At 36.3% G+C, this 12284-nt stretch overlaps 1 protein-coding gene across 1 annotated transcript; it reads right to left on the bottom strand.

Annotated features, from left to right (window-relative positions):
- Positions 1-1632: 1632 nt before the first annotated feature.
- Positions 1633-10945, bottom strand: LOC113343685 (phospholipid-transporting ATPase 3-like). Its single transcript, XM_026587810.1, has 27 exons — positions 10382-10945; positions 9842-9907; positions 9666-9727; positions 9496-9577; positions 9228-9338; positions 8851-8928; positions 8631-8727; positions 8388-8494; positions 7627-7692; positions 7213-7334; positions 6994-7078; positions 6829-6906; positions 6600-6716; positions 6065-6214; positions 5880-5984; positions 5472-5614; positions 5291-5392; positions 5146-5209; positions 4849-5061; positions 4604-4769; positions 4434-4513; positions 4086-4325; positions 3653-3874; positions 3399-3566; positions 2960-3322; positions 2722-2828; positions 1633-2189 (listed from the first exon to the last, which is right to left on the bottom strand). Exons 1-27 carry the CDS (start codon positions 10601-10603, stop codon positions 1883-1885), a joined length of 3723 nt encoding a protein of 1240 aa, XP_026443595.1. The 5' UTR covers positions 10604-10945; the 3' UTR covers positions 1633-1882.
- Positions 10946-12284: the final 1339 nt, after the last annotated feature.

Raw genomic sequence — 12284 nt, 5'->3', positions numbered from 1 at the left:
GCTCTCGGAATTATTGGAGCTTAGTCCATACAGATTGTCGAACGAATTATTGGGTGTGGTTGTTATACCCCCGCTTTTTCAAGGAGTCTATAAAGGGCATCCATACAAATGCAAAATAGATAAGGAGATAAAGAAGTTGAGATACGCACATGCTAATTGGCCTGAAGTCATAAGGGGTTTGAGGATTTTATACTTTAGGGGTGAGGGCTAGGAAGGTAGCATTCATTTCCTTATGCAGATATCATGTTATCAAGATCTGCTTGACCATTGCAATAATATCAAAACATGTCAGAGTCCACTGTGTTTGGAAGAATTTTAAGTTGAAGAAATCACGGTCGAGGCACTTATCACTAGTCATAGCCTTGACCAATTTAGTTATTTCCCCTGTTGTTGGAAACACTATAAGCTTATAAGTATTTTTCACTTGATCCACTTCTAGATTGAAACATCTAAGATTGGTTGAGAAAATTCCTGGATGAGCAGTTATTTATTTGAAATAATAAGTTAAGATGATATGCTTAGGTTTCTTTTGTGGTTCTATCCATTAAGGGTAAGCTTCTAATATTTCATCTTCTTCTCGGAGTAAAGTATAGAAGAATTTGGATTCCTATCTCTAAATCTTAATTAATTATTCTTTGATTTTTGTCTCCACATTTTCTCATATAGTCATAAAGGATTTTAAGTTCTTAAATTACCCCTTCTAGTTATGTGTCACGAGCTTCTAATTTTGTTTCATGTGCCCATCAAAATCTACGTCATTGGTAAAAATATCCTTTGTGATCCAAATTATGTTTACTCACCCAAAAATTGTCATATGACTCAACATTTGTATTATATATGAACGTCATTAGAAAAAAAATCCTCTAAAACCTTTAACAGATTCACTTCACGAGAGTGTTTTGAGTTCGAGAGATCAATCTGTGAGACTCTGTCATAAACCAAAAAATGGTTATTCCAGAGTCAATTTGGTCACATAGGAATGAAAAGGGTCGATCTGTAGGGAGGGAAGCTGAGAATGTGTGAGATTAATGGTAATTGATGGATTGTGGATGTGTTGAACAACTTTGAAAAATAAGTATTTGTGTTTGACCGAGAGAAATCTTATGGCAATTAATACGGTTATTGGATGACCGATGTCTGATAAGATGAATCCAGTTCTTGTTTAGTTGTCCATATCATAGGTCGAGGACTATTTGTAATAGAAGTAGTTAACACATTAATCTCCAGTAAGTGTGACGGTTGAAGAGGAGTGAAAAAGCAGGAAAGTGGGAAATCGTGGTTGAACCAGTTCTGCATTGCGAGGGAGATCTAGACATGGTTGATTTTTCATCCACTACTCAATTTAACCATTCAACTGTCAGCATGACTTACTCACATTTAAATCGCGGAGGAACACAAGTAGGTATCGTCTCAAAAATATGGCGCCTAATGTTATCGCCTATAACTATAAGAGATTCTACGTAACTCGCATGAGGAGCAAATTCACCCACGGCTATTTAACAACCTAGACAACTTCTCAAATTAACTCGCTTCCTGATTTCTTATTCTTGGAGTTGGAATTAAATTACCTCGAAGTCCGCAATACAGAAGATTCAAAACATACATAAAGCAGAAGAGACCACAGGGCAAAGCTTGAAAGCAACAAAAATGAAAATTTAAGGAATTCCCATATGTAATCAAGATTCATTACAGTAAGCAATTACCACAAGATTGAAAATAGATTTAAAGAATTTCCCCAATTGACTAACCCTAACCACCTACAATGAGCTATGCGTACAAAAACAGTATGGGTAGTGGGGTACTATAAATTTCTATTTTTTCTTCACATATAAATATACATACTTCCCCACAATATTACTAATGTCAAAAATGTACAATGAAACTAATTCTTCCTAGGTGCTTTCGGTTGTGATCTCATACTAGCTCTTCGTGCCACATCCCATGCTTTCTGTGGGGCATAGACACCCTGTTGGGAAGCAAAGAATGACTCATAACCTGGTGAATCAAAAGCAAAACCAGTATGCTTTGAATTCTCTCGTGGCAACTGAGAGATTGCATAGCTTCTCTCTTGGTCTGGTGTCAAATGGTTACCAATCTCCATCAACCTCGCTTTGCTGTTGTCATCAGGCTCATGTCCGTGGATTTCCTGAATAATCTGGTAGTTGTACGGGAAAAACCATCTTTGAAATCTGCATTAGAAGATGAAGACGACAGAAACTAAGATATCAGTGACCAAGGAACAAGTAGTTCTACCTATATTTTCATGAACCTTCTTGGTGGACACCTCTTTAGGAAAATGTGGGACACCATATTTCATGGCAAATCTGAAAAGCCATATATGTAAAAGAAGTGTTTGATAATCAACATCCTAGACAATTTCCATATTATTCTAGAGTTCCTACAATTCCGTAACGACCACTGATGGAACAAATGGATGATAATAGTTCTGGGAGAACTATTAGTAGTATGATTTGTTGGCCTGCAAGTACTATTTTTCCAAGAGGCGAAACAATAGTATAATTAGTTGCTTTTTTCCTTCATTCCTAGGACCTCAAATCTTGGCTGCAGATTAAAAAGGTTATAGTACTATCAAGAAACAGCAGAAATACTGATCTGGACCTTCCTCACGACTCCACCCTGACAAATTAAGTTTTACATATATATATATAGAGAGAGTGAGAGAGAGAGTAACATCATTTGCGAATGTTCTTTACTTCTTACCCTTGGTAAATGAAGTCGCCAAGAAGAGCCAAAATGGGGACCAGAAGAAGCGTGAGATAAAAGTAAATGGTACTCATTAACACGTAGATGACATAGTATACATTCTCCTGCAATTTAATGTGTAAAGGTATGTTCAAGAACAAAACGAACAGAAATTTGTGAAGAGAGGAAAATGATGGATAAAAGTTTAAACACAACTAAGAAAACATAAAACAGAAATTCGTGAGAGGGGACTTACTTGTCTATCAAACGGCGTCATGATCCCAGAATATATAAAGATAAACGCGAACCAACCTAAAATGCTTCCCCAAATACTGATGTGGTGCCACCTTGTGATTGAACTACAAGCCAAATAGAGACGAAGATTGACAGCTACTACAACACAAGTAAAGGTCATCGTACTAATATCCCATAGTCCAAAAAGCTTGCCGGATGGACTGTAAGTACTCTGGCTGGAAACAGTCACAAAGTAATAGAAGATCAATGACTGGAAGAAAGCGAAGAAAGCCCAGATGCCAACAACTTCCCACTTGAAGAAGTTATTTCTAATTCCCTCCTTGTATAACTCCGGGTATTTTTTAGATAGAGATGCACTAACATCCTGAAAAGAATATTTTGTATCAATTGCATGCGATGTTCGTTAATGAGAAAAAAACATGTGCATATCATGACAATACCTTGTCGAACAGTCCAACCATGATTACCGGCAAAGCTGTGAAAATAACATTATATAATGACTGGAACCAATCATCATAGAACCTCTGACCAGAAAACCCAGTTTGGAAAGTGAACCAAAACTGGGTCAAAGTAAAAGTGAGATTCTTGTAGAAGAAGTATGTCACAACCTGCAAAAGGCATGAAAATCATCAGTAGGGTAATGGAATTCCTGACAGACGTGAAGTTTTAGCCAATCGAAAGAACAAATTAAAACCTTGGAAATCCTAAGATACGACCATCGTCCATGTACGAGGAGTAAATCAGTAAGAAATCTGAACTGAGCAATTGCAAAATCACTAGCCATGACTGCTTGCCTTCCTTCTAATCCACTTATACCAACGCCAACATGAGCAGCTTGAATCATGCTCACATCATTGGCACCATCCCCGATACTTAGGGTTATCTTCTTTGCACCTTTTTTCACAAGACTGGTTACCTAAGAAACATGTGACGGTATTAACTTCATCAGAATATGAACGTGCACACTTTCACATAAAAAGTAGTGAAAGAAATTCATGGCGTGAAACAATAGTTATATCAAAAAAAAAATGAAATGATTTTTCAATCATTGTTACATCCTAATTACATCTTTTTTTAATATGAAATGTTTTTAACTATGGTTAATTCCTAAACCAACGAGAGATTACCTGAGCTTTTTGTAGTGGGGAAACTCGGCAGCAGACTACCGAACTGCAATTCAAGCTCAGGTTAAGCAGTGTTACTCGCAAAGCTGGGTCCAATGCATACATTAAACACTTCCCATCAATTACAAGTGCCAATTTGGTCCCAGATACAGCATTCAGATAATGTTGTGCCTCCCCGAGGCATCTCTTCAACTCTTGTTTCACCAAATCTCTGATAAAGCGCTCAGTTTCCACTAAATCACCCTAATCGTTATAGTTTGAGAACATTGTTAACAACTAGAAATCTGGATGAAATGCTTTACATCATACATTTATCTAAGATTAGTAATAGCATTTGAGTGTGTGACCTACCTTATCTTCGACACTCCTAATTGCATCTGTTTCTGAACTGATGATGAACTGTTTCATATTATTATTGATCAAGTTACAGGCTGCATAATAAGGTAAACAATAAGAACGTTAGACAAGTAGCTAAGATACTGAGAGATTAAAGTACAAAAACCATAAGCAACTCGAATTACCATAAGCTATATTAATTGCTGTTTCCAACTTATCCCCAGTTAGCATCCAGATCTTCATTCCAGCTCTTTGAAGAGTTTCTATACATGAGGGAACTCCTTCTTGTAGCTTATCTTCTATAGCAGTGGCTCCAATTAAAATGAGATCTTTTTCTATAAGTTCAGCAACCTGTAGAAATTTCAGAAATCTTAAACGAGAACACAGAGGAATCCACTAAAAAGAGAATCCGCAGCACTAAAGGAAATACCTCATCCAACTTTTTCTCACGGTCCCGCAAAGAAGACTTCGCTTGAATGAAATTCTCATTCCAGCTCTCATACGCCTCCGCACTTAGATCCTTATAGGCCAGACAAAGGGTACGTAGACCAGCAGATCCAAAATTTTCCAAGTGTTCCCTGGTTTTGTTCTTTAGGTTGTTATTTCCACCCGTCAATCTTTCGTAAATCACAGTATCAGCTCCCTGTCAGGAATAAGATTTCTCATCATAGATGCAACTTTTTATAACCAAAACATTTTCTAGGTAAAGCGAGTCTTGCAAAATTACCTTGCAGTATAATACAAGCCTGCCATCTTGGTAACGACATATCACAGATTGGCGCTTCCTTGTACTATTTACATGAAAAAATGGGCATCAACACTAGTAACAGTAAAGAAATAAACATTGTGGATAAGAAGAGATAAGTTCCCACCTATTGAACTCCAAAACATTCAGAATTTCATAAGATGCATCTTGGATTTTGCCCATTTTCTCCACATGTGACTCACGAACCTTTATCATAGTTGGTGTACGCCTGAAAGGAAAGGTTTTACCCATTAAGAACTCATTCAGCCATCTACAGTAGCTAAATAAGTAAAACAGTAACTACAAACCTGTAAAAAAAGAATCCAAAGTTCTTTGCTGCAACAACTAAAGCAGACTCATCTGGAGATGCAGCTTGATACGCGATCTTCTCAGGTGATTCGTCACCTTCAGGAAGCACAGTATGACAGATAGCAAGGCATCGGAAAAACTCCTACTCAGAAGAAAAACTTCTAATTAATATATATCCATACAAGAGAACTTATCAGTTATAGACTCAGTCAGTTATAATTATTCATGAATCACAATGCTCCAAAATTTTCATTTAGTATATATATGGGCACCGCTGCATCATTGATCATCTTATGAACTATCTATCAATTGGCCGTTTACTGCCAACTTAAGAATGTCAAATGTTGGCAATTAGACATACAAAAAGACTCAAATTACAATTAATCAGACTGCATTGACTGATCTACCTTGCAAGCATCAGCATTAGGTTCATTCCTCCAGGCACCTCGCATTAGCCTAGCATCATCAAAATTGAACCCTTTTTCGTGCACAGCAGTAGATGATTTTGGCGCCTACAGGAAACCATATTAAATTGACACATGGGAATAGGAGAACAGAAAATTACGAGCCTGAGATAAATTCCAAAATCAACCTCCTCTATGTTTATCCCGCTCCGCTGAGCTCCTCCTTTTTCTATTTCTGTAATACCAGTTCCATATACCTCTCCACCAATTGAGCACTTAAAGAACTCCATCAGATTCCTAGTTAATGTTCCTGTTTTATCTGTAAAAATGTACTCCACCTGTACACAAACATAAAGAGTTACAGATGCAAAATTATACTGCAACATATAGTAGCACAATGAGCATATGTACATCAAATAAAGCCGAGTTTGGGTTTAAAGGAGTCCACAGCTTCTTTAGTTATTAACTCATACTTCTGGTTGACATATTTAATATGCAATATATATCTCAAAATATATCAAATAATAATAATATTATTATAATTCCAAATTCCTTACAATTATCTATCATGACCATAAAACACTGGCATGCCCCCGCTATTGTCCACTAGCAGCATGACCAAAAACACTCCTAACTAAAAATCAAATCAGTAACTTCTCCAAACCAAAAATATCACATACAACATTCTCTAGGACTTAAAATGGCCTTCTACTGAGAAAATACCTGTCCAAGCTCCTCATTCAGATTTGATGTCCTAGCAAGAGCTGGGGTGTTTGTTTCCTTATGATACATGTTCAAATCTTTGTTGATAAATTGAGTAGATTGGATGAATTTGATCATCTGATATTTGCAACAAAATAATATTCGATTAAGCGAAGGCCACATACAATACATTGAGTGAAGAAGTATTCTTCAATGGAACTGCATCAACTGAATAAGTTACTCCTCTTACCTCAATGGAAACATAAAGAGAAATAGGGATAATTGTTGAGTACAGTGTTATTAAGGTAAACATAGCAAGGATAGCAACCTGTAAAAGAGGGAAATAATTGTGAATATATGGCTGGTGTAACATACAGAGCAAGATCCCATTTAGATATTAGATTGCAGGACATACCACGAATCTGTTATCGGGGTTGAACTGTTTCTCTACATTTTTAGTAAGACCCAAGTAGTAGTACTTCCGGTTAATGAACACACCGCTGTGCATTTCAATCAAGCAAATGATACTATTACTCTCACACCAACCTTCGAGAACAAATCTTATATAATGAAGTTTTCATATAACTAAATAACTATAACTATTAATGTGAAGGAAATCAATTAGTAATCTTACCTGCCAATTCCTCCGATAACACACATAAGAAAGAGAAAGAGAAAAAGAGCGAGAATAAGCTTATCAAGTTTCCTCTCCAGAGTACTTCTTTTTGAAGGGACATTCATTGTATTCATCATAACCTACAATTTAAGCAACATGTGTGGTAAATACAGTTTGGAAATATAACCAGGTTAGATGTATTATAAGAAATCCAGAATACATGTGGTAGGAATGGATATATCCAATTACGCTGAAGGAAATGTCTCATTACAGCTTCGGGAGAATTTACAGTAATTAAACAAGTTTTCACTATCCTACCCAAAACATCTGAAAATTGACTACAACATACTTCCATACACAAACAGATCATAAACAGAGTAGGAAAGAAGAAAAACCAAATAGCACGTTACAGCACATGGAACAATGCTGCACCTTTGTTTCGTGCCCGGTAAATATAACGACCCCAACCATGTATTCTGTGTTCCTGAGACTGCATCCCTGAAAGAATGATTCCCGGGGAGTAATGGTAAATATATATGCCAAATATAAGGACTGATGCATCTTAATAAGAATACCATATGCACTAGTATTTTAATAACAAAATGTATGGAACATGGCTAAATTGTCCAAGGAAGCAGTAAGGAAACACTCTCTAAGAGTAAAGTATGTACACGAAAATGAACAAGCTGAGCTCAAAGGTCAAAAACGAACAATGCATAAATGTTTAATGATGCAGTAGTGAAACACCGATTAAGAAAAAAGTATTTAAAAACAAAAAAGTCAAGCTTAAAGGCATAATGTAAGGAACGTCAGATAGCTGTCTAATGTGGCATGAGTACATTCTAAGATAAAAGTGTTTAAAGTGACACAAACAAGTTGAGCTCAAAGGTTTCAGCTTTTCACTACACTAATCTATAGATGAGGACATTTTGTTCGATCGGACACTTTAATGTTTTACGCCTTAGCCCGGTAAGTTGCACACAATTATAAATGAAAACCTGAAATAGGTAAATTAGTCAACCAATCTTGACTATGCACCCTTGCAGAACCCACATGATGCAAGTTAATAAAACCATACTAAGAGACATACCAAGTATGAATAAGTGCAATTTTATGAAACAAAAGTTCAAGTGAAAAACTCATATTATGACGAACATAATTATGAAGAGAGAGAGAGAGAGATCAAAACATACTCGCAATAAGATTTGATTGGGAGAAAGAGGCAGCGTCTGCTTTCGGAACAAAAGATTTCCAGTGAAAGTGTATAAAGAGTTATTAGGCTGTTCGCATTGTACTTCCCCTGAAATCAAAAGAGTATATATAAGATCACTACCAAAGTCAACGAGGAAACAGATCCACTACTTACTTTACCTATGTAGGTCAAAGGAAAATAGCTTCTTACAGCATAGCATGATGATGATCAGGAGATAACATACCTTTAAATTCACAGGCTTTATCAGGGGTCAAGTAATCCCAAGTTCTTTCCAATGCTTTTCTGATCTTTAAATTTGTCTCGCCATCAAGATTTGCGGTCTATTACCCAACAAACAAAAATAACATCAGTTAAAGATAACCAGGCGCTCAGATTTTTACTGTAGAAAGATGTAGTCCAAACAGAAAGAAAGATCTAACAACTCTGACTAAAAGAAATGGAACCTCAATGTAGCAAACACCATCTGCGTTTGAACTAGCAAGAAAAAGCAAATCTGCGGGGAAATATCCATCCTGCTTAACCTGCAATCAGTGTGTAACAAACATCGAATTAATAGCTATTAGAATTATATAGCTAATCATCTAACAAGGTTGCAATTAACAAAAACTAACATCAAAGAGAGTCAACTGCTACCAAAAACTCTATCATGAATGTATTCACACTAACAGACTAACTGGGAGGATCATCTATTGTCAGGGCCACCCAAATGTGTACTGAGGTCCTCTCAGAGATGAATTATTGATAACAGCTTAAGTCAATTGCATACTCAAGGTCGGGGGTAACACGCAAAAATATTAGAATACAGAAAAAAGTAACTTACTTTGACAATATCCCCGACCTGCAGCTTCCTCCACGGAATACTTTCCCACCTTTGGTCCATCAAAACATCTACAGGCGTATTGTTTATCACCCTATCATTGAGTAAGCGTTTCTGCAAATCATAAAAGAAAACATAAATACGATTAATTTTCAGTACAACGTAACAGAAGATACAGAAGATTCAAACTAACAAAAAACAAATATTAACTATGTGCTATCAGCTAGAGAAAAAAAAAGTAAACATATGTCAAAATCCTAATGACACTTACCCAATCTTCCCAAGCCTCCTTGACGAGGGAGACGAAAAGCACAAGACTAAGTGGGACCACATTGGTTATAGGATGCACAGGACTACACGAAAGTAACAAATTGTCAGAACAGGTATTGTAATGGGTGATTCCATATTCTAAATTAACCACCATTTTACTATTGCTCGTACCTGATTGGTGTTGTGGATAAGATTGAAATCATAAGAAAGTATAAATTAGCTACCCGCCTGAACTGTAAGTGTAAATCAGATGGAAATGTGTCAAGGGAGAAATCAAAAGTGCAAATATATGAAGTGTGTATCCAATCATCTTAACACTCCTATCCAAACCAATAACAGTCAGTTACCTGCTCAAACAATCCTTTGGGCAGAAAGGTAAAGATGTTGTACTTTGTAGTTGAAATGGAGTTTCCCTGAAAATTACAATATAACAGTAGTCAATAAAACCCTCTATGACAACAGAATATATCAGGGTTAAGTCTCTAAAACCAAAAACATCCACAGAAGACAATAGCTTTCTCCAGACCAAAAACAAAACTTGAACACTAAAACCACCATTAGATTAAAGACTCCGCTCTAACACCACTAGTAGCAACAAAGTGGAGTTTAAGAATATGAGTTAGTCCACGGCTGTACCTTCCCCAATACCCCATTCTCTAGCAACCTACGATAAAGTCTTTTATGCAACAAGAAAACCCTAACCAACACTAATGTAACTAGTTCATTACTGCAGTATAGTTGAACTGACTGACACTCGTAACTAAACAATGTACACAAAAACAAAACCCAATCAATAAAACCCAAATTTGCCAACTATATTCAATCAAAAAACCTTAATCACAAATGTTTTCAAGTACATTCTCATTAGGGATCTGAAGCCGGCGTACCTTAAATTTGACAGGAAGATTAGCATCACGATCATTACAAAAGATGGTACGATTTCCAGGAGCTTGAGGTTGAACTCTACCAAGACGAACAGTACGAGAAGATTCAGAGTTGGTAGAATTTTGGCGATCATTGGAATCCATATTAGCTCTTGAGTAAAAACTTCTTCCTCCACCACCACCGAATTTTGACCTAGATATACCTACTCTATCCCATCCACTCATCTTTTCTTTTACTTACTTATTAAGTACTTCTTGTTATAGAAACACACAAAATAAAACTAGATCGATCGATCAATCGCAAGATACAAATTCCTCCGTTGATTTTCTTGCAAATTTTTCCGCGGTGATAATAATTTTTAGAAATGAAAAAAAAAACAAACACTTCCCTAATTTGTAGCTAGCACCCAAATACAGGCAAAGTTTCTTTTTAGTGAGAGAGAAACAAAGAAATTTCTTTCCTTTTTTTTTCTTGTCTCTCACTCACTGGTTCGATTTCGTTTCACAAGTTTCAATGTCGGGACAGAATTCAACAGAATTCATGAGGGGAGGAGAACACAAGTAGGAGTCGACTCGGTTGGTACTTGGTAATGCCGCCGCGTAACGTGTTAGATCAGGACGACTCAAATTCTTCCCCTTCTAGTAAAACTTTGAAAATGTACGATAAGTCGTTACTTCTTTGGCCAACAAAATTTGGAAAGTTCTTAATAAGTTGGAACTTCCAAAAATCGACCGTATCACTAGTGCCTTCCTAGTAAAAGGACAACGAAATTGTCGTGTGTTGATGATACACTATCTGATTAAATAGTGTTTTCTCTAGTGCAACGGATTTTAATGGAAAGCTAAAATTCTAGTAAGATTCCAACATAGAGTTGTAACTTGTAAGCAATAGTGTAAACTCATAAACTTGTTGTAAACCAATTTATAAGTTTGCCATTTGATTTGGTCAAGCTCCACGAAATTGTACATGATGAATTTTATTTGTAGGTAGTTAAGGCAGTTGAGCAATCGGAGACTTTTGGTCAAAAGGTATTTCAACTTAAACCTTTTTTTGAATATTTGATTGCCTGGAAACGTTTGACTTTTGACATATAGACATGTAGTGCACCATTTTATGCTAAATCCTGAGGCTAAAACTATTAAAATCAGCGATTCTAGACTAACAGCTGAAAAAAGCCTCCACTCACAGAATTTTGAAACTTGGGTTCCCAGTGAGTCCGGGAGTTTAGTAGGGGGTACTTGTATTGTGTCTTGACCATTTTTTGTTGTTGTTGTTGTTTTTGGCGCGGTTCGTGGAGACTTTTTGTTATAGAATATCATTGCAACGTTGTGTATATTATATAAAATCAAACACTCTTGTAAATGCACCGCTAATTTGGAAGTTCTTGAACCCGTATGCGCTAAGGTCGGTTTTTATGCACCTAGTTTATGGAATAGTTTGTCACTTTTGCACCTACTATGAGCATGATAAAATGACAAGCATATCTGGATAAGTGGTGTACATGTGCGACATAGACTTTATCTCTATCGCGTGGTGGTCTTTATATTGTTCGGTGGTCATTATAGCGCCATCAATATAAAGACTATTGCTCGTCCATTAGTCGTTCATCATCCAACGGTCAGAAATCCACCCCCTAATAGATATTCAAATCCAAATACATTTCAACTTACATCAGAATTCCTTAGTCTTGCTAGAATTTTTCAATCTCTCACTCATATTTCTTCTAATCTAAAATAGAATATACTAATCGCACCATCTCAACACTTCATAATTTCCTAATTTTTTGTAATATGATTTCTTAATCTCAACCTCAATCTCAATTTGGAAAAAATACCAAAGTTCGGGGTTCAAAATTCGTTGTCGCAAAAGATGAATTTATTAGTTGGAGTTGTATTTATTTTACCC

This window comes from Papaver somniferum, unplaced genomic scaffold (assembly GCF_003573695.1).
Source record: "Papaver somniferum cultivar HN1 unplaced genomic scaffold, ASM357369v1 unplaced-scaffold_65, whole genome shotgun sequence".
In the NCBI taxonomy this organism is placed as follows: domain Eukaryota; kingdom Viridiplantae; phylum Streptophyta; class Magnoliopsida; order Ranunculales; family Papaveraceae; genus Papaver; species Papaver somniferum.
This window is presented reverse-complemented; position numbering and strand designations above follow the sequence as displayed.

What these genes read in the sequence shown, in the direction of transcription:
- LOC113343685 (XM_026587810.1), bottom strand. Translation starts at nt 10,603, where the DNA reads ATGAGTGGATGGGATAGAGTAGGTATATCTAGGTCAAAATTCGGTGGT. An exon ending in ATCTTCCTGTCAAATTTAAG is followed by an intron (nt 9,908 to 10,381) that starts GTACGCCGGCTT and finishes TGTAATTTTCAG; the next exon opens with GGAAACTCCATTTCAACTAC. An exon ending in ATGGTGTTTGCTACATTGAG is followed by an intron (nt 8,728 to 8,850) that starts GTTCCATTTCTT and finishes GTTGGGTAATAG; the next exon opens with ACCGCAAATCTTGATGGCGA.